We start from the raw sequence: 27,392 nt of genomic DNA on the forward strand, positions 1-27,392 counted from the left end.
AGGGATTCACTGATGGACAAGACAGAGAGAGCACACAACAGACAGCAAGCCCCGTGCAGAGGCCGGTGATCGTTGCTGTCACTATGGTCTTTAGTTCAGGTGGGCCCAGGCCCACAGGAAGCTTCTGGTCTAGTGGGAGAAATAGCCAAGTAAAGGAGCCACTTGGATTCAGTGGCATAAGTGGGGTGGATTATCTAATACACAAGGTAAGCATGAGCTTACTTGTGCTTACTTACTAACCTATAGTGAACAATTTCCCACGAGTTTCACCATGCCACATTAAAGTGGAAACCCAGGTGAAATTGTTCACAACAGATTAGTAAGTAAGCACAGATAAACCCGTGCTTACCTTGCTTGAAGCCCTGGTGGTGCACTGGTTAAGAGCTTGGCTGCTAACCAAAAAGTCGGCAGTTCGAATCTACCAGCCTCTCCTCGGAAACCCTGTGGGGCAGTCTTACTCCTTCCTGTAAGGTTGCTATGAGTCAGAGTCTGCTCGACTGCAATCGGCTTGTTTGTTTGTTTGTTTGTTTGTTTGTTTGTTTGTTTTTTACCTTGCTTACTGAGTCATCTGCCCCTGTCAGGGATTATAAATTTGAAAAAAGGCTTTGTTCTATAGGAAGGTGCTATGAGTTTGGGAGAGAGACAGATGCCAGCCATACCTAGAAGCAAAATCTTTGATGTGGTGAAAAAATGTGAAATTGTTTACTACAGATGAGTAAGTAAGTACAAGTAAGCCCATGCGTACCTAGCTTATTGGATAATCCGCTCCTGCGAGTAAGTGCTGTTCAGGGGGGTGGGGGTGCGTGGAGGACACAATGGAGGGGCAGCTTACGGTGTCAGGGAACATGACCCTAAGGAAGGACAGTGGAAAAGGGAGGCAGAGTGAGGACGGGTATGGCAGAAGAGAGCAGCACAGTGTGGGAAGGCCTGTAAATGAGGAGGCCTGGCATGTTTGTGGAGCTGAGGTAGTACAGCCAGTCCTACCATACATTTCTTCTTTTTATTGGGATATAATTTATACACAGTGAAATGTACACACTGAAATGTACGCCACACCCTTATCCAGATACAGAGCATTTCCTTCACCCAGAATGTTCCCTGTACCTTCCTTGTCAGTGTTCTCCAGGCCCTTACCCTCCGCTGGCCAGAGGAACCACCAATCGAAATGTTTTTCTCTTTCAGTTAGTTTTGCCTGTTATAGAACATCTTATAAATGGAATCCCACAGTGTGCACTCTTGTGTCTGGTTCTTTCTCTTTGCAGCATGTCTGGGAGCCTCATCCACTCTTGCTGGTTTTACTGGTTTGTGCCTTTTAGTTCATGAATGTTCCGAAATTTGTTTATCCATTCTCTTGTTGATGGACATTTTGGTTGTTGCGTTGTTTTTAGTTTTCAGCTAATGTAAATAAAGCTGCTGTGAACGTTCTCATAAAAGGTTTTATCTGGACGCATGTTTTATTTCTCTAGGAGTGGAATTACTTGGTCAAAGGACGTGTGTATGTTTCTGTTGATAGGACATTGACAAACCACAGTCCAGAAGGGGCCTCCGGGCAGAAGGCCAGCACACTCCTGGGCCCTTCTCAGGATCCACTGTGCTGTGCTGCCTATTGTCCAAGATTTGAAAACTGTATTTTAAATATTGTGTCTAGTTTTCTAGTTGTTTACTGTAGCAGGGCCAGGCTGGTACCAGTTTCTTCTTCGTGGTCCACAGCTAAGTTCCTATAGTAATGTCTAGTGGTGGGATAACATTTCGTCCTCTGTATACACAATAATTTATTTGACCTGCTTCCCATTGTTGGATTTTTAAGGCGTTCCCAATTTTTGCCTATTATATATCATATTGCAACAAATCTTTTAAATATTTTTATGGCTGCAATGCTGATCATTTTCTTAGTGTAGATTCCAAGAAGTGGGATTACTAGGTCAGAGGGCTTAAACATTTTTCTAATGTGATCTTTATTACCATTTCTTTTTCAGAAATATTGTTCAATTTATATATTCACTGTTACGGATTGAATTGTGTGCCTCCAGTAACCCCTATACCTGTGGATATGATCCTGTTTGGGAACAGGATTTTTTTGTTATGTTAATAAGACCATATCAGTGTAGGGTATGTCCAGGGTGGCTTACCCATTTCAATTATCCAATTAATCTAGAGTGAACAATTTCATGTGGGTTTCATGACATCTTTGATTATTCACTACAGATTAGTAAGTAAGCACATATAAGCTCATGTTTACCTTGCTTACTGAGTCATCCACCCCGTCAGGGACTGTAAATTTGAAAAGAGGCTTCAATTCTGTAGGAAGGTGCTGTGGGGTTGGAGAGAGACAGATGCCAGCCGTACCTAGGTACGGAATCTTTGATGTGGTAAAAAAAAAACGTGGAATTTTCACTACAGATGATCTGGTAAACAAGATAAGCACTGTGGTTACCTTGCCTATGGGATAATCTGCCCCTGGGCGTGTCCTAAACCTAATCACCTCTGAGTTATAAAGGTTATAAAGATTAGACACCAAGCAAGCACAGGCAAGGGACATTAGATGCCACATGAAGATAGCCAAGTTGCTGAGGAGCAGAAGCTGAAAGAGCCAAAGATCATGCCCTAGATCTGACAGAGAGGGCCTACTCCTATAGCTGGCACCCTGAATACAGACTTCAAGCCTCTGGAACTGTGAGAAAAATTCTCTTCTTTAAAGCCACCCACTTATGGTATTTCTGTCATAGAAGTACTAGCTGACTAAGACACTCATGAACAGTGAATGAAAGTGTGTCTCACAATCTCTTGGGAGCATGAAGATTAGAAATTATTTTGTTCTCTGCTAACTGAATATCAAAGAATTAATTTACTTATTTAGAATGAGCTACGTTATGTTGTTGTTGTTATTAGTTGCCAGCTCAGCTCTGATTCATGGTGGCCCCATGTAAAACAGAACAAAGTGTTGCCCCGTCCTGTATCTTCCTGATCGTTGGCATGCTCAAGTCCGTTGCTGTGGCCACGTCACATTTTGAGTGCCTTTCAACTTAGGGGGCACATCAGTCAATGTTCTGTTGTGATCCATAGGGTTTTCATTGGCTAAGTTTTAGAAGTAGATTGCTAGGCCTTTCTTCCTAGTCTGTCTTGGTATGGAAGCTCTGCTGAAACCTGTCTGCCCTGCTGGTATTTGAAATGCTGGTGGCACAGCTCCCAGCATCACAACATGCAAACCGTCACAGTATGACAAGCTGACAGGAGGGTGGCGGTGTGTTATTGTACTGGACATATGTTTGGGAACAATGGGCTGAAGCCATGTGCTTAGACAATGTTTGCTCTTATCATCTTCACATGTGTAAATTACATCACGATTATTAATCTCTATTGAGGCTGTCAAGTTGCTTTGTAACATGACAGTGACATTTTTGGAATTTGAGTATCAGTGTAAGAATTTGGATAGATTTTTCAAGATACAGCAAAGGAGAAAAAGCAAATTAAGTCTAATTTGATTATCCTCATTTTGAGAGATGCCAATTGTCAGAAAAATAATACTGAACTTGACTAAAGTGATGAAAAATCTGATAGTGAGACCTGGCATCTGCATTGTGCATTTTATAAAGTGCTTTCCTATCTACTGTGTCATCTTATACTTACAATATGAAAAGCCTAAAGAATGTCTGCATTCATATTCCCTTCTCTGGATGAAGACCCAGACTGTGCACATTAAAAAACCAAAAAACATTACACGTGAATAAAGTCGTCAGGGATTTCATTTTACTTGGATCCACAATCAACGCCATGGAAGCAGCAGTTAAGAAATCAAACAATGCATTGCATTGGGCAAATCTGCCGCAAAAGACCTCTTTAAAGTGTTAAAAAGCAAAGATGTCACTTTAAGGACCAAAGTGGGCCTGAGCCAAGCCATGGTGGTTTCAATCACCTCATACGCACGTGAAAGCTGGACAATGAATACGGAAGACTGAAGAAGAATTGACGCTTTTGAATTATGGGGTTGGTGAAGCATATTGAGTGTACCATGGACTGCCAAAAGGATGAACAAATCTGTCTTGGAAGAAGTACAACCACAATGCTCCTTAGAAGCAAGGATGGCTAGACTTTGTCTCACATACTTTGGACATGTTATCATGAGGGACCAGTCCCTGCAAAAGGGCATCATGCTTGATAAAGTAGAGGGTCAGCAAAAAAGAGGCAGACCCTCCACTAGATGGATTGGCACAGTGGCTGCAACAATGGGCTCAAGCATAGCAATGATTGTGAGGATTGTGCGAGACCAGGCAATGTTTTCGTTCTGTGGTACACAGGATCCCTATGAGTCGGAACGGACTTGATGGCACCTAACAACAACAGTAATGCAGTGGGGTGTGGAAAAAATAGTCTCTGGAGTTATCATTTTAAGCCTGAATCATGTAAATTTAGTTTAAAAATTTTCTAGATCGTAAGAAAATCAAAATTTATTAATCACCTATTGCTACCTTTTTGTGAATTTATGGAAATCCAATTCAGTAAACCCTAGTTCTGAGGAGACAAGGAAGTGGCCAACACAGTGGTCAGAGCGGAGGCTCTCGGTGGCTGTGACAGCTGTGTGTTTAGGGCAGTGCCTTTCCCCAGGCCTGTGATCACTTTGAAATTGTCCACAGATACTTGGAGAGCACTGGCTTGCTCTGGCCTGCCCATTATCCTTGTTAAGGTAACGAAATGAAGCCTGGGAGAGCTGTGAGATCAAATTAAAACCTGCAAATAATTAGCTGGGTGGCACAGCTGCACGAGCTGAGACATTCTGAGAAATTTGGTGGAGCTCTGTTCGGTCAACTGGAATGGCTTAAACTGTCTTAGAGTAACTGATCATTGCTAGAGTATGTGTGTGATAGTTTTTAGTTGTATCTGTGCTCTTAATTAATCACCTTTTTACAATTAAATCATGAAGTGACTGATCTAGTACAGTTTCAAAAGTTTCTAAGACCTAGTTTCTCCCAGATATTTAGAAGGTACCTGAAAGTTGGCCAGTCATATAATTTAACAACCTCTGTTTTCCCTACTGTTTTTGTCGTTGTTGCAAAAATATATATAACGCAGTATTTTCCAAGGCAGCATTTTATGTGTACAGTTTGGTGATATCAATTATGTTAGTCACATTCCTAGTGTTTGACATGTAAGCAGAAGACATTTATCTTTGTTCTTCATGTGACAGAAGCACAAAAAAGCCAGTTAAATGACCAGTTAGTAGGCCTCCATTGGGATAGCCAACATTTAGGGTCATTTGCAACTTATTATTAGGCTAGACTAGGGAAGAAATGGGGCTGGCCTGAAATCTTCTCACTGCTTAGGGAATGCTACCAAAAGAAAAGGACGTTGGGGACAATGGGTCTTTCATTACATCATTTTCAGGGCCGTCTTTCACTTTAATACTGCAAGAATTTTGGGCTCTGATTCTATATTTTGTGATAGATCATTATGCCTTGGTAAGAGCATCACAGAAGTAGGGTCGTGGGAAAGATGAGACTTCAAATGTGCCCCCTGAGCTCTCTTAGCTTGACCTCTCTTGATGTAATTGGCTTCACCGGTGTGGACTCCCTTCTGGAAATACTACCATCCCACTTAGTTCCATTTGGACATCTCCATCTTCCATGAAAAGCTGAGTCTCCATCCCAATCACTTTTCTTGCCCAATCTTCACATCTTTTTAAATGAACAAAAGCCTTGCTACCTAAGAACTTTATTTGGATATTCTTTTTTTTAAAAAAAAAAGCTTTAAATGTGATGATTTGTTAGTTCAATGCTTGACAAATGATGGTCAATTGAAGTGAGATGTATCTAAAGGAAAATGAGGATCTTCAAATAGGATATAGATGAAGGTTCTACATAAAAAGTTAAATCTTACAAAAGAAAAAGAAATGCTTTCTAATGTCTATGGTTTTATAGCTAAAACTATAAACAATTCAGCTAGAATTAGTGACCAAAGGAAAGAAACATAGAATTATTGTTTTTAGGTGTTGTAAATGTATAACTAATAGGTTAATATTTGATTGGAATTAGTCAAGTACAGATCTGCACAGCTTTTTTTTAAGGCAGTAGCACTAGTAGGAAATCACCGGCTTAATGACTAAGGGTCTCCTTTACTTTTACAGGGTGTGATATGTTGTATTTTCTCACGGTAAAGGATCAGAAGAAGGGATGTGAAGCTATAAGCTCTTAACCATTGCCAAATCTACTGGGGCAAAAATAGATCAACATAAGGAGAAGGAGATAAGCGAAAAGAAGTTGAGTCTTCAGATGTTTTCAGCCAGAAATTCCCAGGAACTGAGCAAAGAAAGGGGAAGCGTGGGCTCTGGGGCCAAGTTGAAGAGACCGCTAGGTCTTCCTGCACTGGAGAGAGGAATCCGGCCAAGGATCTGGGAAGCCCTGCTTGGCCTATTTGTGTTGTCTTAAGACCCACTTGCCTTTCCCCACTTTAGTCTGTTAATCTTTACTATGACAATGCCACCGTCTCTTGATTCCAGGCACCAACATCCAATTCCATGACCTTTTTATCCATGGTGACCAGGTAACACCCTGGGTTAAGGTCCTCTAAAGGCCTAACATGTTTAATATGACCCACAAAGACATGTATGGTGAGACCTGGGTCCCTTCCATCTTCCCCAGCTCTTTGTCCTCAAGCCAACCAGGTGTCCTCTCCCTTTCAGTACTACTCCAAGCTCTGCGCCTCAGGGCTATCACAGTATCTGTCTCTCGGCCTGAAACAGTACCCCTTTTGTCTCTTTGCCTAGACTGCTCCTCCTTAGTCTACTCATGTCTTCACAGAGACCCACCCCTTACAGACAAGGTTAGCCTTCCCACCGTGTCTGGACACTTCCAAACTTCTGCCCTTCTCCCTAGTGGCTTGTTCCACGTCTGCTTTTCCCATTAGGGTATGCCATCCATATAGATGATGTTCTCTACTTCATTGCCATATTTGTGGCCCTCACCATAGTCCCTGTAACAAAGTAGATACTCAATGAATGTCCACTGAATGAACCTTAAATGAAAAAAATTTAGGGGCATCCGTGTTCCCAGTCTCTTGTCTCCCTGTGGGGTTCTTCTCTAAAGTAGCATCTCTGCTTCTTTCCCCATCCTTTCTTCAGCCCTCCTTGGGGGAGAAGCAGTTATTTTTCTAACTGGAAGAAGGAGCCGATTCTGCTCCCAGGGGCCACATTTGTGCTTTTCTTTGAGGAGTTTGTTCTCAGGACACTCAGATGTTTGCTCCTGACCCTCAGGGTAAAGCTATGGAAGCAGGCTGTGTCCCTGGGCAGGTCTGCAGGTACCCCACACTATCTTAATCTACAGCTTAAGTAGTAGGCAACTTTTGTAGCCACACATGTAAGCCACAACTCCAATTTTACTTTTACCTGGAATATAGCTGGCTTCTTTTCTAATCTCTATGACAGATTCTTGAGTGCACTTCCAAGTCAGGAGGGGAAGGAATGTGTGTTGTTTTGCCACCTCGCCTTCAACATGAACAAATGATGGGCTGCATTTTGGGGAGAAGCCCAAGTAATTTCAAAGGCTAGGATGTTCATAAGTGAAAACTGGATCACTCTGGCTGAGATGGGTGGTTAGGGGCTAGGGGACAGGAAAGGTGCTCATTGCATTTCTCTGGACAGAGAATGGCCTGGAGCTGCACTTCCCAGCAAGTGGGTTGTTCCCATTCTTGGGATGTGAGGCTGTTATGCAGAGCTTACAAGATGGAGGACAAAAGTGAAGGTTCCGCAAAGGGCATTTGGTGACATGCCTAGTTGTGCTTTGGAGATAGTTTCATCTAATCTCCCAGAAAAGTTAGCAGAATTATTCCTGAACACTTGTTGATATTGAGCAATGGGAACAATTACCTGGAGAATTAAATTGAGACTAGGGAGAGAAACTACCTCCTTACTTTTCAGTTTTGACTTTTTAGATAAAGTGATTCCCTTTGGAGCTCTACTACTGGCCATCTTCAAACATGAAAAGTGACCCATGGGCCATGGAAGAGCTTACTGGTGGAATCTTTCTGAAATAGCTCTTCTATTCCAAGGAAAATGGAACTACTTTGACAAGTGTTTTAAATATTCCTTTCTTGTCTTCAGACAACTGATTTCAGATTACTGTTTACTTTTTAAATGGGCTCACTCTGTATGCCATCTATGTGTCAATGACCATATTACTTTCTTTGGCTTTTCCTCAATGTCTAAGTGTCTAAGCACGGATCAAACCTGAGCATTCCCTGATTTTCTGAGACATGAGTCTTGAGAATTTTGAGAAAAAAACTGCTTGATCTAAACTTATCATTACTGGTAGTCAATCTCTACTCCAGCCAATAAGAAGAAAAAGCATTAAAAAAAGAAACATTAAAAAAGAAAGAAAGGTTAACTGGTTTTTGTCATATTGCCTTTGCACTTCCAATAACAGCACCAAATTTAAAGAAAAAGACATGTAGTTTTATTCCAAAATTCTGTTCTCATTCATGAGGCTATTGATTTTTGTCTTAATTTTATATGTTGTTGTTACCAAAACCAAACCAAGCCTATTGCCATTGAGTTGATCCCAACTCACAGCAACCCTATAGGGCAGAGTAGAATTGCCCCATAGGATTTCCGAGAAGATCTGGTGGATTCGAACTGCTGACCCTTTGGTTAGCAGCCTTAGCTCTTAACCTGTTGTTAGGTGACCTCAAGTTGGTTCCAGCTCATAGCAGAACGAAACGCTGCCTGGTCCAGCGCTATCCTCACAGTTGTTGCTATGTTTGAGCCCATTGTTGCAGCCACTGTGTCAATCCATCTCATTGAAGGTCTTCCTTTTTTTTCCTGACCCTCTACTTTACTTGTCCTGAAATGAGGACGTAACAGTAAACCAAAACCAAACCAATCCCACTACTGTTGAGTCGGTACCGACTCATAGCGACTCTATAGGACAGAGTGGAACTGCCCCATAGAGTTTCCAAGGAGTGCCTGGTGGAATCAAACTCCCGACCTCTTGGTTAGCAGCCATAGTACTTAACCACTACGCCACCAGGGTTTCCATGACAGTAAAGCAACCAATTAAAATATAATACAAATGACATTTAAGGTAATTGGTCATAGTAGATTTACCTAAAACATGTTATCACACATTTCCTACTCATCCAAGTAAACTTCTAAATTCCCTAACTTATCTTTTTTCTTAGTGTTTGTTGCTACTTCACTTGATTATCAATTGACTAGATACTTTAGTGATTGATATTCTATGAAACAAGGAAATGATTCATATCTGTGTTAATTACTTAATAGGAGGTTAATTATTAACACAGAATTAGAGACCCTGGTGGCATAGTGGCTAAGAGCTACTAACCAAAAGGTTGGCAGTTCGAATTCACCAGCTGCCCCTTGGAAGTTCTGTGAGGCGGTTCTGCTCTGTCCTATAGGGTCGCTGTGAGTCAGAATCTACTTCATGGCAGTGGGTTTGGTTTTGGTTTATTAAGTAATTGCTTCTTTATTCTTGAGTACTAAATATTAATTCAAATAGTAATTTTAACTTTTATATTCTAATAATTTCCTAAGAAGTAAAGCTTATGAAGCACAAATTCACCACCTTTATAGGAATAATTGAGTATTAATATTTTTCAAATTCACTTAACTATTCACCTAAATCTCTTTTGTCTCTGAGAAATACATTTCCATCATGTGAGAGAGAAAAACTTCCCCGGTTCACTGCTGAGTTACTGCTGTGGAGGCAGGTGCGGCCTTCTGTGGAGAGTTTCAGAAGGGGAGTCATGCCTGGTGTCTGCGCCTGCCGATTTACGTGCAGAGCACAGTCCTGCAGGAAAGCCTGCACTTTCCATGGGTGGGAGAGACTTCATTTTCCCTGTCCATGGGAAACTGGCCCCTGACCCTGGAGCATTAGGCTATCTATAGTTTTCAGATGTCTGCACTTGAGATGGATTTAGTATATTTAAGTTAAGATTGAGGCCCATATGAAAATTCCTGTCTGGATTCCTCTGTAGAAAGCAGTGTTTGATGTACGCCTGCTTTATTTATGTGACCCTGTTTATGTGCGTTCCAGTGATCGTTAACAAAGGCCACTTGGTAGATATCTGTGATGAAAGCGGATTTAAAAACGGCTGTATCAGCTGCAGTTTTGGCAAGACTGCAATGACTCTACATCGAGTGAAAACCCCTGTGTCATCAATTTGTGTTCAGCCAAGCTTATATGGAGAGAAGAGGCAGTTTAGTCAACCATGCAAGAACAGGGCAGCGGAGATATCACGGATTTCCTTTGGACAAAGGTTTAACATTCTGTATGTTAACAGAGATTCCCTAGCTTATGGGTAAGGCCTGTTCATCATGCAGGATTGGTGAATCAGGACTTAAGCAGACAGGTTGTATGTAGATTCTTCGTAGCATCCCCTTTCTCAGTGCCTGTGGTCCCCTCTTCGTTTGTTTCCTGGTCCCCAACTTGGAGACCTTGAGTACTATTGAGAGACAGTCAGAGCAGCGATCAGCTTCATAGCCGCAGGCCTGAGCAAGATGGGAGTTAAAGGACTCCTCATGGAGGAACCATCCTGAAGTTTTCTTCCACTTGGTATCATATCACTAAGCTCAGTATAAAAGCTGACAAGGGCTTAATGAAAATACTAGAACATGGTACTGAAATAATTGTTACTGGTTGAAGTAAGAGTTTGGGACAACTGGGTTTGCCTCACTAGTTTGCCTCAGCCTGGGATTTCATTCTCCTGTTTCTTTGGAATCTATAGAGGAGGTGTATCTTAGCAGTTAAGAGTATAAAAGGGTTCAAAGCCCTGCAATATACAATTTAGTACTGATGAGATCCTGGGAAGATTTACGTAACCTGTCTGTGCCTCAGTTTCCTCATCTGTAAAATGGGGAAAATAATACCATTTTGTAAGAATAATGTAGATGTAAGGATTAGGAGAGTTGATAGTTCTAACAGAGCATGTAGCATCATCACTGGCTACAGCAACCACTACGTAAGGGTTAGCAGTCACTGTTTCTTGCACCCTCCCCATCTCCTCTCCCCATTCTTGTCCTGTGCTTGTGCGACAGAAAGTGTCGTGTTAAGTGGAAGTGAAAGTGAACATAGGAGGCTTTTTATGTCTGTTTTACAGAAGGAAAGCTCAGTGCCTTGGGTGTGTGGGAACATCTGGAGGCAGTGTCCAGGCCGACACTATGAGTGGTGTTAAGAACTTAGGGGTGAGGCTACCTAGCTTCTTGTTGGGACTGCAGCTCAGGAGTTTGTCTTTTCAGCCCCTTTTACATCATTTCTGAATATGTAAAATGGGAGTTGTAGTTATCTGGAACCCAGGGATTGTCTGGATGATTAAATGAGAGGATATACAAACAGCTCTTAACACTCAGGTGGTGAATCTGTTCCGTCTTTCCATTTTCAAAGGTGGAACTGGAAAACAAAGGGTAAATATATCCCCTTTTCAGATGCCTTTGTAAACCACCTTCCCTTCTGTCCCTGTCAGATGAGCTGCCTTGGTCACCCTGACTCATTGTGACACCTCCATTTTGTAAACCCTTGTTTAAATATTCAACAGTGGACAGGGCTTATGACCCACATGCTCGTAGAGTTCTATTTTTATGATGAAAAGATTTGAAAAACATTGGACAGTGATTTGAGTAAATATGAGGACGTTCTCCCTTCAGTTAGCTTGGGCAGCAGTATGAAGACCAACTATGAAGTTATTTAGAATGTATTCCATTGTGAGGGTCTAGGACAGCACTGACTACTAACGCAATATGCTGCTGCTGTTGTCATTCGGAACCCAGGTAGAGAAAGACACTGGAAACAAGAGAACAAGCATAAGGTGTAAAGTACTCCCTAGCAAGTTGTATAACAAGCTCTGTATGTTCTTCAAGACTCGTTTCAGAGTAAATGATAACATGAATTACCAAATATTTCTAAGAAGCGTGTGCTATTTCACTAACATGAAAATGTAGTAGGTAAATTGTGGAACAGATGATTTGTAAAAGGTTTTTGTTATTTGTTTTTAAATAAGCTCTCAAAAAACAGAAACACGTGTAATCATGTTCATGGGAGAATTTGCTGGAGGTGTCCATGCTAGGACTAAGTAGCCTTTGCATTATTTTAATTTCTAAAAGTAGTTTTAATTGGTAATGGTGATTCTAGGCTTTTAAACATTGGACATTCAGTTCCAGATTCAAGCATAAACAACAGATGCACAGATTCCTGACAGTTTTCCATACTGAGACTTTGAGAACAGAATCTTGCCTCTAATATGTGATAGAAGTGGTGGCCATCTTCTCAAAGAAGATGGCACATGCACATAGACAACCAGAACACAGGGCATGCTCACATCTTAAACTTGGTTGGAGGAAATAGCTGGTAGGTGAACAGAGTTATTATAATGAGATAGAATTATTCTTCCCAGGGAATTATTGGTGAATGTAAAATTATTTGGTTTGTCATATGTTAATTTTAAGGAGTTACTGTGTTCCTGGAATTGGCAGGGGCTGAGTTGGGGAGAAGCTAAAAATGAACAAACAAACCAACAACAACGAAGGCAATAAGATGCTGAGTAAGTGAACACAAGCAAGTGTATTTACATCTGCATGTACATACGTATGTTACATATTTAAAAAGAAGTCCCTGGCTGGCACAAATGGTTAAATGCATGCCTACTAGCTGAAAGGTTGGTGGTTTGAACCCACCCAGAGGAGCCTTGGAAGACAAGCCTGGTCATCTGCTTTTGAAAGGTCAGAACTTTGAAAAACCCTATGGAGAACAGCTCTACTCTGACACACGTGGGGGTACCATGAGTTGGAATTGACTCGATGGCAACTAACTGCCACAACATATTTAAAACATAGAAAGTACTGGCCTTTGGTTTAAAAAAACACCTACATCAATCTGGATTAGAGGAAATCTGGAGTAAATAGCAATTCACATGGAAGAAAAAAAGTGTTATTTATTGCTTGCAACAACAACCTGAGTTAGTAATCTGAGTTTACTGTCAAAGAGTAATTCAGCTTGCTAAGGCTGAATTACTAAAACAAGGGACATAATGTTTTCACTGTATTCTTCCCAATTCAGAAAACATTTGGAATTTTGTATTTGGTTCATAGAAACTATATTTTAAAATAAAGTTGTGTCCAGAGCATCATGACCAGATGATGAGGACTCATTAAATAATTAATATTTTCAGGAAATCACAGAGTTGAAGAGAAGACTTTGGATTGTAGAGGTGATATATCATAGCTATACTTCAATAGTTAAACGGCAGTGCATGGTAAAAACCAGCATGAATCCCATCCCCAAAATATGGAGACTGATCTAGTCCCTGCCTTCCCAAATCTTCATCCTTGTCACCAGCTGCCCCCAGGCACTGCCCCTCTCTGACCCTAGTTACCTCGAGCTAAGTCAGAGCTCACAAGTAAAAAGGACGCTATGCTTCAGACTGTCAAATAGGCAAACGCCAGCCACACATTTTGGGAGTCCACACAACACCTCAACTTTCTGACCTGCTGGCCACAAATTTGGGGCTGATCTCCCACTCCTCCTTCAGAATGCCTGCCACAAGCTCAGGAGTCCACATGATACTTTTACTTTCTGACCTGCTGGCTCCCACTCTCACTTTGGGTCCCATAATTCGCTAGAATGACTCACAGAACTCACAGATTATACCATACAGATTTATTATAGCCAAACAATACAAATGAAGGGATGCATAGGGCGAGGTCTGGGAAGATTTCCAATGTGAAGCCTCCATGTTCCAAGGGACGTACTACCCTCCCAAGAGCAGATGTTATCACCAACCAGAAAGTTCCCTGAACCTCCATGTTCAGAGCTTTTATCAGCAAGTCCTTCATGTTAGGTAAATCATGCCTCTTGAGGCTAGTTGATACCAGCCTTCTAGGTGAATCTTTTCTGGTCTGGCTAACCCCCACTCTTGAGCACAAGTCCTCAGGAGTGGCCTGGAAGTCCCAGACCAAGGTACCCCAATTACTCTAAGAGTTATTTCTCAGGAACCAATGATAATGGCCACCCAACTTAGGGTAAAAGTAGGTGCTTTCATCTAGGTTGATTGGCATAATAAAATGTACTAAGAAAACATTCTATATCCAACATTGATGAGTGGTGTCTTCGGTTTTCAACGCTAGCAAGCAGCCATCTAAGATGCATCAATTGGTCTTAACCCACCTGGAGCAAAGGAGAATGAAGAACCACAAAGACATAAGGTAAAGATGAGCCCAAGAGACAGAAAGGGCCACATAAACAAGATTACATCAGCCTGAGACTGGAAGAACTAGATGGTGACCGGCTATGACCAATGACTGCCTTCACAGGGAACACAACAGAAAATTCCTAATGTAGCAGGAGAACAGTGGGGTGCAGCTCTCAAATTCTCATAAAAAGACCAGATTTAATGGTTTGACTGAGACTAGAGGGACCCTGGAGGTCATGGTCCCTGGACCCTTTGTTAGCCCAATACTGGAACCATTCCCAAAGCCAACTCTTCACTATAAGACAGAAAATGATACTGGTGAGGAGTGAGCTTCTTGGCTCAAGTAGACACATGAGACTTTGTGGGCAGCTCCTGTCTGGAGGCAGGGTGAGAAGGCAGAGGGGACAGGAGCTGGATGAATAAATGCAGGGAATACAGGGTGGAGAGGAGTGTGCTGTCACATTAGGGTTAGAGTAGCTAGGAGTACATAGTAAGGTGTGCATAAATTTTTGTATGAGAGATTGACTTGATTTGTAAACTTTCACTTAAAGCACAACAAATAAAATCAATAAATTTTTTAAAAGTCAGTCTTTTACCTCACAGGCAGTTAAGTAAAGGTGGAATCTAACATCTTTTAGGTAGAATTTATGGGAGACTTTGAATCAAGGTAAGAAAAAATCTCTAACAAGGGGAGTTGTCATAAAATAAAACCATTGTCTTATGAGCTAATGGATTTCCCATCACTGGAAGTGTTCCAAGAAGGGCTGGGTTGTTAGAGAGATGATTCCTTCTTAGTGCTGGATTTTGGACTTGGTATGTGCAAAGGTCTCTTCCAAATCCAAGATTTTGTCTGACTGATTTCCTCTTGCTGTTAATGGTCACTTATATCCCCTTTTTCCTGCTTGAGACATGAAAATACAAGGCATGTATTTTGCTGTCTTCCTCTCTACTCTGACTTTTTCCTGCATATTCAGATATGTTATCTCCAAATGACTATGATAAAGATGTTTAATGCTACTATTAATGTACTATAATACAGTTCTATCATTTAGGATCCAGATAGAGAAGGACATTGGAAACAAGATCTTATGTTCATGTTAATACTGTTAATAATGATGTACATTTATTTGTGAGTACTTTTTGAGTTCTATTCTGAATACAGATGCCACCAGGAAAACATTCACAAGACATATTTCTGGTCAGTGTTCACAATCAGTTATAGTCAGAAGTATTAAGAGACATTGGTGATCATCGGTAACGTTCTCTCAAGAGGCACTTTGGGCTTTGAACAGTGGCTGCTGATTCTTGATTGAGATTGTCCGGTGTCTTTATTGCAGGTCTTTCAAGTCGCATATGTCATCATCAAAGCTGCTAATGCCCCTCGACCTGGGAACTGGATTTTGGAGCGCTCCCTCGATGGCACCAAGTTCTCCCCCTGGCAGTACTATGCAGTCAGCGACTCAGAGTGTTTGACTCGTTACAATATAACTCCAAGACGGGGCCCACCCACGTACAGGGCAGATGACGAAGTGATCTGCACCTCATATTACTCTAGGCTGGTGCCTCTTGAGCATGGAGAGGTATTGTGCCCACTCTGGTGAGGTAGTTTTTCTTTTCTATTAGAGCCCCCATATTAACATATTAACATAGTCACTGTTAACCACTCAAAATAGAGCTCTCTCGAAACAGATTTCAATGATCTTTCTTGTAATTATCCAACTATATTTAAAGTATCATTGAATAGTGTCTACTGATGATTAATTTTACAACCATACAGTCTACCTTATTGACTTCTTCCCTTCAAGGAGGCTCCTCAGTCTTTACTGGGCTGTGATTTACGCACTCCATTAGGTTCTCCTTTAGAGTGCCTTTCTGTTTTGCTGAAATATTAAAGAAAGAGTGAAAATGCCTCTAAAAGATAGCATTCCCAATTTTCTCCATGAGGTTCTCCTTCTCTTTGGTGGGTGTTGGGATTGGGAGATGGCAGCTTAGTGCTCTATATACCCAGATGTACATATTCCATTAAAGTCAGAGTGCAATTAAAACAATCCATTCTTTAGCAGCACCTGGCTTGATGAGATAAGACCTCAAAAGCTCTCTGAAGTGCTGCTCACCGCAGGAGCTCGGCAGTGAGCCCTGGCACTGTTTCAAAAGCAGAAACTAATACAGAGAGCAGGAGTATAGGCTTTGGAGCACTTTCCCTGCTCTCTCACTAGTCTATTCAGGGCATTTAGATTTTGTTTCAGGGAAGTCATAGCATACTGATAGATGTTAAAATATCCTCACCCCATTGAAGGAAATGGTCCTATTAAAAGATTTTCAGCAGTCCCCGAGACACAGGTATGGATAACATCAATAAATTGAAGATGCGTTGTGATCATGGTTGTTCACAAATGTGAGAGATTTCTGCAAGACCACAGTTCTGTTTTCATTTTAGATAGTGTCTTCATAAAGATTATATCCCGAAGTTAAACGGCCAGGGCTATATTTTTGCTTGCTTAGAACTGAAATGTGTTTATTTTGATGTCTTTATCTTCAGATTCATACATCACTAATCAATGGCAGACCAAGTGCCGATGACCTTTCACCCAAGTTGCTGGAATTTACTTCTGCCCGATACATCCGCCTTCGCTTACAGCGCATTAGAACCCTGAATGCAGATCTTATGACCCTTAGCCACCGGGAGCCTAAAGATCTGGATCCCATTGTTACACGACGGGTCAGTACACGGCAGCTTTCCTGAAGATTGTGACAAGTTTATTCTGTTTAAGGGACATATGCTTTCTCTTTGGTTGGCTTTTTTCCTCCCTGCTGTTACATCATTATTTTAGTGAAGATCATCACATGTGATTTATTAGAAATGCCAGCTTGAAACCAGATGATGCTGCTGACCTCATGTCCTCGGTCCCCTCCCCTCCACCCCGTTCCCCAGATGCCATGGTGTGGTGAACGTAGCGGCCGTTGTTCTTCACATTGTAGTCTGTTTCTATAGCTGACCTTCAGTAAAGGAGGGTTTTAATTTTTTTTTCACTTAAAGGAAAATGTAAAAATTTGACATACAGTTGATATTCAGGAAAATATACAGATTTTAAGTCAATAATTAAGTGTACAAGGCTTATATGGACAAATATTTTCATATCCCTTGTATAACATAGAAGTAGAATTCTGAATTTTAGGGTAGCTGTGTGTTTAATTTTTTAAGAAACTGTTAAACCTTTCACAAAAGTAGCTACACCATTTTACAGTCAGAGCAGCAAGGTGCGAGAGCTCTCCTTGTACCACGTACTGTCAGATGTTTGATGGTGTTAGTCATTCCCAGTTGAGCCATTCTAAATGCGTGTGTAGTGGCATCTCCTTGTGACATGAGCTTGTATTCCCTGATGACTAATGTTCCACATGTGCTTTTGGTATCTAATCAATTTTTTTTGGTATCTAATCAAATTTATGTTTTCTTAATTCTGAGCTATGCAATGTTTTTACGTATTTTGCATATAAGTCCTTTGTCAGATATTCACAACATATATCATGTTTGTGTCCTCTCTGAAAAATATTTGCTATAAAACTTCACAAAGATTTTCTCGTATGTTTTCTTCTAGTAGTTTTGTAGTTTTAGCTTTTACATCTATGACCCATCTCAGGTTAATTTTCGTGTTTGGTGGAAGATAAGGGTCAAGGTTTGCCCCCCTCCCCAACTTATACATACAGCTGTTCCAGCACCATTTGTTAAAATAGTTTCCTTTTCCTCATTAAATTGCTTTGGTACTGTTATTGAAATTATTTGACTTTATTATTGTGTGTCTAGAGTTTATACTGTTTCATGGATCTATTTTTCTATCCTTATACCAATACCAAACTTTATTACTGTGGCTTTAGTAACTCTTGAGGCCAGTTACTGTTATCCTATAACTTGGTCTCTTTTAAGATTGTTTTGGCTATTCTGGGCTCCTCGTATTTTGTTTGGAGCCCTGGCAGCACAGTGGTTAACAGCTCGGTTGCCAACCGAAAGGTTGGCAGTTTGAATTCACCAGCCACTCCTTGGAAACCCTATAGGGCAGTTGTGCTCTGTCCTACAGGGTTGCTATGAGTTGGAATTGACTTGATGGCAACAGGTTTGGTTTGTATTTCATTATAAATGTTATAATCATTTTGTCAATTTCTATTTAAAAAAAAAAAAGGCCTGCTAGGATTTTCAGTGGGATTCCAATGATTCTATTGATCATTTTGGGAAGAATTGACATTTTAACAATATTGAGTCATCCAATCCGTGAGCATACTACCTCTCTCCACTTAGCTAGGTCTTTTTAAATTCCTCTTACCAGTGTTTAATTGTTTATTTGTAAAAGTTCTGTGCTTCTTCTGTTTAGTTCATTCTTAAGTGTTTTATGTTTTTACATGCTAGTGTTAGTAGATTGCTTTTTAATTTTTACTTTCCATTTGTTCATTGCTAGTATATAGAAGTACAGCTCATTTTTGTTCATTGATTTTATATATCGTGACCTTGATAAATTCCCTTGTTTTTTCTTGTAGCCATTTTGTAGATTCCCTAGAATTTTCTATGTATACAGTCATGTCATCTATGAAAAATGACAGTTTACTCTTACTGGACAATGTGTGTGTGTTTCTTTGATTTCTTTCTTTTTTATTTTTGGATAATACTGGCTGATATCACCCATAGAATGTTGAATAGAAGTGATAAGAGCAAATTTTAGGAGGAGACCGTTTTATATTTCACTGTTAGCTGTGGACTTTCCATAGATGTCGTTTCTCAGGCTGAAGAAATTCTCTTCTACTTCTGAGTTTTTTTAATGAATCCTGTTGAGTTCTGTGATCATACTATTTTTCTCCTCAAACCTGTTAAAGTGACAGTTAACAATTATTTATTTATTGTATGTTTCACTAACTTTGTACCCCTGGAATAAATCCTACTCTGCCATGATGTATTATCCTTTATATATACATTACTGCATTCATTTTGCTAATAATTTGTTAATGTTTTCAATAGATTGGGTTCTAAAGATGATTGCCTGGGTTTAAGATGCAGCCATGTTGGGAAATTCATTTAGATTCCTTTAGTTTCTGTTTTTGAGCTAATTTGAGCATTATTTATTTTTATAAAGCATAAGGATTCTTTCTGCATTAAATATAACTTAAAATGTATGTCTAATTATATTTTAAATGACCAATATGAACTCTTAAAACACCTGAGATATTTGTTGGACGGTTAACATTTTCTTTTCACTGAAATATGAGAGGTTTTATTTTTTCTTTGTAACTTTCTTTTTCCCAAGTATTACTATTCAATAAAAGACATTTCCATTGGAGGGATGTGCATTTGCTATGGCCATGCCAGTAGCTGTCCATGGGATGAGACTACAAAGGTGAGTTCTAGTGTTTTACATTTTACTAAATCTTCAAAATAGGAGTTCGGCTATACTGTTTACATTACTCTTTTGTTCTTTTTTTGTCCTCATACAATCTTTTTTTTTCTTTTTTTATTGTGCTTTAAGTGAAAGTTTACAAATCAAGTCAGTCTCTCATACAAAAATTTATGTACACCTTGTTATATAGTCCTAATTGCTCTCCCCCTAATGAGGCAGTACACTCATTTCCTCCACTCTCCCTTTTCGTGTCTATTTGGCCAGCTTCTGACCCCCTCTGGCCTCTCATCTCCCCTCCACGCAGGAGATGCCAACAAAGTCTCGTGTGTCTACTTGATCCAAGGAGCTCATTCTTTGCCAGCATCATTTTCTATCCCATTGTCCAGTCTGGAGAGTTGGCTTTGGGAATGGTTCCTGTCTTGGGCTGAGAGAAGGTCTGGGGGCCATGACCACTGGGGTCCTTCTAGTCTCAGACCATTAAGTATGGTCTTTTTATGAGAATCTGGGGTCTGCATCCCACTGCTTTCCTGCTCCCTTAGGGGTTCTCTGTTGTGTTCCCTGTCATGGCAGTCATCGGTTGTAGCCAGGCACCATCTAGCTCTTCTGGTCTCAGGCTGATGTAGTTTCTTGTTTATGTGGCCCTTTCTGTCTCCTGGGCTCATAATTACCTTCTGTCTTTGGTGTTCTTCATTCTCCTTTACTCCAGGTGGGTTGAGACCAATTGATGATCTTAGATGACCGCTTGCTAACATTTAAGACCCTAGACGCCACTCTCCAAAGTGGGATGCAGAATGTTTTCTTAATAGATTTTATTATGCCAATTGACTTAGATGTCCCCTAAAACCATGGTCTCCAAACCCACACCCCTGCTACACTGGCCTTAGAAGCATTCCGATTATTCAGGAAACTTCTTTGCTTTTGGTTTAGTCCAGTTGTGCTGACCTCTCCTGTATTGTCTGTTGTCTTTCCCTTCACCTAAAATAGTTCTTATTACTATCTAATTAGCGAAAACCCCTCTCCCTCCTTGCTTCCCTCCCCCCCAAACTATCAAAGAATATTTTCTTCTATGTTTAAACTATTTCTCGAGTTCTTATAATAGTTGTCTTAAACAATATTTGTCCTTTTGCAGCTGACTAATTTCACTCAGCATAATGCCTTCCAGATTCTTCCATGTTATGAAATGTTTCACGAATTTATCATTGTTCTTTATCGATGCATAGTATTCCATTGTGTGAATATACCATAATTTATTTATCCATTCATCTGTCGACAGGCACCTTGGTTGATTCCATCTTTTTGCTATTGTAAACAGTGCTGCGATGAACATGGGTGTGCATATATATCTGTTCATGTAAAGGCTCTTATTTCTCTAGGATATATTCCAAAGAGTGGGATTGCTGGATCATGTGATAGTTCTATTTCTAGCTTTTTAAGGAAGCACCAAATCGATTTCCAAAGTGGTTGTACCATTTTACATTCCCACCAGCAGTGTATAAGTGTTCCAGACTCCCCACTACCTCTCCAATATTTATTATTTTGTGTTTTTTTTAATTAATGCCAGCCTTGTTGGAGTGAGGTGGAATCTCATTGTAGTTTTGAATTTCATTTCTCTTATGGCTAATGATCGTGAGCATTTCCTCATGTTATTTGTTCGCTAGCTGGATGTCTTCTTTAGTGAAGTGCCTGTTCATATCCTTTGCCCATTTTTTAATTGGGTTGTCTGTCTTTTTGTAGTTGAGTTTTTGCAGTATCATGTAGATTTTAGAGATCAGGCACTGACTGGAATCTTTTTCCCAGTCCGTAGGTAATCTTTTTACTCTTTTGGTGAAGTCTTTGGATGAGCATAGGCGTTTGATTTTTAGGAGCTCCCAGTTATCTACTTTCTCTTCTGCATTGTTGGTAATGTTTTGTATACTGTTTATGTCATGTATTCGGGCTCCTAACCTTGTCTCTATTTTTTCTTCCATGATTTTTATCATTTTATATTTATATCTCTGATGCATTTTGAGTTCATTTTTGTTCATGGAGTGAGGTATGGGTCTTGTTTCATTTTTTTGCAGATGGATATCCAGTTCTGCCAGCACCATTTGTTAAACTATGTATTCCCCATTTAACTGACTTTGGGCCTTTGTCAAATATCAACTGGTCATATGTGGATGGATTTATGTCTGGATTCTCAATTCTGTTCCATTGGTCTATGTATTTGTTGTTGTACCAGTACCAGGCTATTTTGACTACGGTGTTGGTATAATAGGTTCTAAAATCAGGTAGAGTAAGGACCCCCACCTTGTTGTTATTTTTTTCAGTAATGCTTTACTTATCCAGGGCCTCTTTCTCTTCCATATGAAGTTGGTGATTTGTTTCTCCATCTCATTAAAAAATGTCATTGGAATTTGGATCGGAATTGCATTGTATCTATAGATGGCTTTTAGTAGCATAGATATTTTTACAATGTTAAGTCTTCCTATCCATGCACAAGGTATGTTTTTCCACTTTTGTAGGTCTCTTTTGGTTTGGTGCAGTAGTGTCTTGTAGTTTTCTTTGTATAGGTCTTTTGCATCTCTATTGAGATTTATTTCTTCTTGGGACCAAAAAAAAAAAAGGAACCCACTGCCATTGAGTCGATTCCAACTCATACTGACCCTATAGGACAGAGTGGAACCGCCCGATAGAGTTTCCAAGGAGCACCTGGCCGATTTGAACTGCCGACCTCTTGGTTAGCAGCCGTAGCACTTAACCTCTATACCACCAGGTTTTCCAGGGTTTCTTCTTGGGGGCTACTATAAATGGTATTGATTTGGTGATTTCCTCTTCGATGTTCTTTTTGTTGGTGTAGAGGAATCCAGCTGATTCTGTGTGTTCATCTTGTATCCTCATACGCTGCTGAACTCTTCTATTAACTTCAGTAGTTTTCTCGAGGATTCTCTAGGGTTTTCTGTGTATAAGATAATGTCGTCTGCACATACAGATACTTTTACTTCTTCCTTGCCAACCTGGATGCCCTTTATTTCTTTATCTAGCCTAATTGCTCTGGCTACAACCTCCAGCACAATGTTGAATAAGAGCGGTGATAATAGGCATCCTTGTCTGGTTCTCTATCTCAAGGGGAATGCTTCTGTATCTCAAGGGGAATGCTTCCAGAGTCTCTCCATTTAGGATGATGTTGGCAGCTGGCTTTGCATAAATGCCTTTTATTATGTTGAGAAATTTTCCTTCTATTCCTATTTTGCTGAGAGATTTTATCATGAAAAGGTATCGGACATTGTCAAATGCCTTTTCTGCATCAATTGATAAAATTTTGCCATTCTTGTCTTTTGTTTTATTTATATGACGGATTACATTAATTGTTTTTCTGATGTTGAACCATCCCTGCATACCCGATATAAATCTCACATGGTCATGGTGAGTTATTTTTTTGATATGTTGTTGAATTCTATTGGCTAGAATTCTGTTGAGGATTTTTACATCTACATTCATGAGGAATATAGGTCTGTAATTTTCTTTTTTGTGGTGTCTTTTACCTGGTTTAGGTATCAGGGGTATGGTGGCTTCGTAGAATGAGTTTGGTAGTATTCCGTCATTTTCTATGCTCTGAAATACCTTTAGTAGTAGTGGTGTTAACTCTTCTCTGAAAGTCTGGTAGAACTCTGCAGTGAAGCTGTCCGGGCCAGGGCTTTTTTTTTGTTGGGAGCTTTTTGATTACCTTTTCAATCTCTTCTTTTGTTATGGGTCTATTTAGTTGTTCTACCTCTGTTTGTGTCAGTTCAGGTAGGTAATGTGTTTCTAGGAATCTATCCATTTCTTCTAGGTTTTCAAATTTGTTAGAGTACAATTTTTCATAGCAATCTGATTTGATTCATTTAATTTCAGTTGGTTCTGTTGTAATATTGCCCATCTCGTTTCTTTTTTTTGTTTTGTTTTGTTTCTTATTCGGGTTATTTGCTTCTCTCCTGTTCTTCTTTTGGCAGTTTGGCCAATGGTTTATCAATTCTGTTGATTTTTTTCAGAGAACCAGCTTTTGGTCTTGTTAATTCTTTCAATTGTTTTCTGTTTTCTATTTCATTTAATTGTGCTCTAATTTTTTATTATTTGCTTTCTTCTGGTGCCTGAGGGTTTCTTTTGTTGCTCTTTTTCTATTTGTTCAAGTTGTGGAGATAATTCTTTAATTTTGGCCCTTTGTTCTTTTTGTATGATATAAATTGGCCTCTGAGCACTGCTTTCGCTGTGTCCCAAAGGTTCTGATGGGAAGTGTTTTCATTCTCATTGGATTCTGTGAATTTCTTTATTCCATCCTTAATGTCTTCTATAACCCAGTCTTTTTTGACCAAGGCATTGTTCAGTTTCCAAGTATGTGATTTCTTTTCCCCAGTTTTTCTGTTACTGTTGTCTACTTTTATGACCTTATGGTCAGAGAAGATGCTTTGTAATATTTCAGTGTTTTGGATTCTGCTAAGGCTTGCTTTATGACCTAATATGTCATCTATTCTAGAGAATGTTCCATGTGCACTAGAAAAGAAAGTATACTTGGCTGCTGTTGGGTGGAGTGTTCTGTATATGTCTGTGAGGTCAAGTTGGTTGATTGTGGCATTTAGGTCTTCCATGTCTTTATTGAGCTTCTTTCTGGATGTGCTTTCCTTCACCGAAAGTGGTGTGTTAACATCTCCTACTACAATTGTGGCACTTTCTAGCTCACTTTTCAATGCTGTTAGAGTTTGTTTTATGTATCTTGAAGCCCTATCATTGGGCGCATAAATATTTATTGTGGTTACATCCTCCCGATATATTGTCCCTTTAATCATTATATAGTGTCCTTCCTTATCCTTTGTGGTGGATTTAACTTTAACGTCTATTTTGTCAGAAATTAATATTGCCACTCTTGCTCTTTTTTGATTGTTGTTTGCTTGATATATTTTTTTTCATCCTTTGAGTTTTAGTTTGTGTCTCTAAGTCTAAGATGTGCCTCTTGTAGGCAACATATAGAGTGATCGTGTTCTTCTTTCCATTCTGACCCTCTCTGTCTCTTTTTTGGTGTATTTCATCCATTTACATTCAGTGTAATTATGGATAAGTATGAATTTAGTCCTGTCATTTTGATGTCTTTTTTGTGTGTTGTTGACAGTTTCTTTTTCCCACTTAATTTTTTGTGCTGAGTAGTTTATCAGTATATATTGCATTTCCTCTTATTCATTGTTGTTGATATTGTTTATTCTGAATCTCTATTTTTTTCTGGTATTTTATTTTGCTGTGTAGGATAGTTAGCCTCCTTGTGGTTACCTTAATATTTACCCGTATTTTTCTAAGCTTAAACATAATCTTTATTTCTTTATGTTGCCTTGTCTTTCTATATGAAAGATCTATGACTACATTTCTTAGTCCCCCCTTTTTTTTAATGTCTTCTTTTACATAATAACATCACTGTTTCCCTGTTTTGAGCATTTTTTAATCTTGATTTATTTTTGTGACTTTCCTGTCTGGGTTGACATCTGATTGGTCTGTCCAGTGTTCTAGTCTTGGGTTGATACCTGATATTACTGATTTTCTAACCAAAGAACTCCCTTTAGGATTTCTTGTAGTTTTGGTTTGTTTTTTACAAATTCCCTGAATTTCTGTTTATCTGGAAATGTCCTAATTTCACCTTCATATTTGATAGATAGTTTTCCTGGATATATGATTCTTATCTGGCAGTTTTTTTTCTTCAATGCCTTATATAACTCAACCCATTGCATTCTTGCCTGCATGGTTTCTGTGGAGTAGTCCGAGCTTCTTATTGACTCTCCTTTGTAGGTGACTTTTCATTTATCCCTAGCCTCTCTTAAAATTCTCTCTTTATCTTTGGTTTTGACAAGTTTCAGTATAATATGTTTTGGTGATTTTCTTTTGAGATCTAGCTTATGTGGAGTTCGATGAGCATCTTGGATAGATATCTTCTCATCTTTCAGAATATCAGGGAAGTTTACTGCCAACAAATGTTCAACAATTTTCTCTGTGTTTTCTGTTATCCCCCCCCCCCCGCCCCGTTCTGGTACTCCAGTCACTCATAGGTTATTTCTCTTGTTATCGTACCACATTATTTTTAGGGTTTCTTCATTTTTTGAAATTCCTTTGTCTGATTTTTCTTCAGATATATTGGTACCAAGTGTTTTATCTTCAATCTCACCAATTCTGCCTCCCACTTTCTCAATTCTGCTCCTCTGACTTTCTATTGAGTTATCTAATTCTGCAATTTGATTGTTAATGTTCTGAATTTCTGATTGCTGTCTTTATGAATTCTTGCAGCTTATTAAATTTTTCATTGTGTTCTTAAATAACCTTTTTATTTTTTTTAACTGTTTTATCTGTGTGTTCCTTGGCTGCTTCTGCGTATTGCCTGATTTCCTCCCTGATGTCTTGAAAGGTTCTGTATATTAACCTTTTGTATTCTGCATCTGGTAATTCCAGGGAAGCGCTTTCACCTAGAAGATCCCTTGATTCTTTGTTTTGAGAGCTTGTTGAAACAATCATGATCTGTTTCTTTATGTGATTTGATATAGACTTTTGTCTCCGAGCCATCTATAAGTTATTGTATTAGTTTATTTTATGTTTGCTTACTGTATCCTAGCTTCTTTGTTTTGTTTTGATATGCCGAAATGGGTTGCTTGAGTGAGCTAGGTTGATTATTTTCACCTTTGGACCTCTGACATCCTGTCTTCAGATAGCTAGAGCTGTTATCAGGTATACCAGTCTAGGAGTCCATTCACTTTCCTTGTATGGATTCAGCTCCAGTGTCCAGGTAGCTGGTCATCAAGTGTATGGTACAGGCTCTGTCCTACAGTCTGAGGGGCAGGAGTGATTGGTGTACATACCAGTATCTTGTTGCAGCAGGGGGTCAAGCTCTGAATAAGACAGACGGATGAGAATCGTCCCCCAAGGGTCTCTGAGGAAAGTGCGTCCCTCTTCCCTAGAACGTACAGGTGGGTGGGTTCTGCAGATGAACTATGGGCACCCAGTTCTTTTGGTGGTAAGGACTGGGAGGTACCAGTTATCCTTTGACCCCTGTCGTGGGTGGCTCGGTGACCTGAGTGGAGCTACCTGTCTTAGGCCCCTGATTGGGTAGGTGAGGACCCTCTTTAATAGGCAAAGTGGTGTCAAATATCAAATACACACTTCTCCACCACACAGCTGAAACAGTTGCAGTCTGCCAACTATGACCTGTTTTCCCGAAATAGGTCCACAGAGGTCCATGCAGGGGGGAAAGGTATTCAGTGTCCATGGACCATTTATGCTTGGACAGGAGCCGCTTCTGTCCTCAGCTCCCCAGGTTAGTGGAGCTGGCAAATTACCTTTTCCCCCAATTACAAATTCCTTCTCCAAGGCTGGGAGAATGGTTCCTGGCAGTCAGCAGGACCTAGCTCAGGCCCAGGGAAATCAACAGCCTCTGAAGCCGGCTTAGGGGCAGGTGGTACAGCAAAATACACACAAGTATTTAGCTTCTGCAGAGAGTGCCATTCTTCTCTGGTTCCAGAGGTGTGAGCAGGCTGTGCAGCTGGCTGCTTCTCCCTGAGGAAACTGAGGCCGAATGCTACCAGCAGCCCGCTGCAGCCACTCTTGGGAAGGGTGCCTAAGGGAATCCTGGCGATTCAGGTCGCCTCTCCACTTCTGAACCGTCTCTCCCCCCCTCAGCCGCTCAGTCTGTTTTCTTACTTTGCCTTTGATGTTCATGCCTCCTAGCTTGTCATACATATAATCGTTTCACTTTTTTGCAGGGGGGTCTTTGTTGTAAGAGGGATCACGGGAAGCATCTGGTTTTTCCACCGTCTTGGCCCCACCTCTCTACATTTCTGTTTTTAA

The 27,392-nt window shown here is 40.1% G+C and overlaps 1 protein-coding gene across 1 annotated transcript in view; it reads left to right on the forward strand.

The window, feature by feature from the left end:
* Positions 1 to 27,392, forward strand: part of LAMA1 (laminin subunit alpha 1) — a 194,307-nt gene that overhangs the window by 45,143 nt on the left and 121,772 nt on the right. Inside the window, exons 4-6 of the mRNA XM_049901444.1 lie at positions 15,525 to 15,767; positions 16,727 to 16,906; positions 19,476 to 19,565. Coding sequence (XP_049757401.1) covers positions 15,525 to 15,767; positions 16,727 to 16,906; positions 19,476 to 19,565 — 513 coding nt within the window. The remainder of the gene's footprint in view (positions 1 to 15,524; positions 15,768 to 16,726; positions 16,907 to 19,475; positions 19,566 to 27,392) is intronic.

This window comes from Elephas maximus, chromosome 11 (assembly GCF_024166365.1).
Source record: "Elephas maximus indicus isolate mEleMax1 chromosome 11, mEleMax1 primary haplotype, whole genome shotgun sequence".
Taxonomy (NCBI): domain Eukaryota; kingdom Metazoa; phylum Chordata; class Mammalia; order Proboscidea; family Elephantidae; genus Elephas; species Elephas maximus.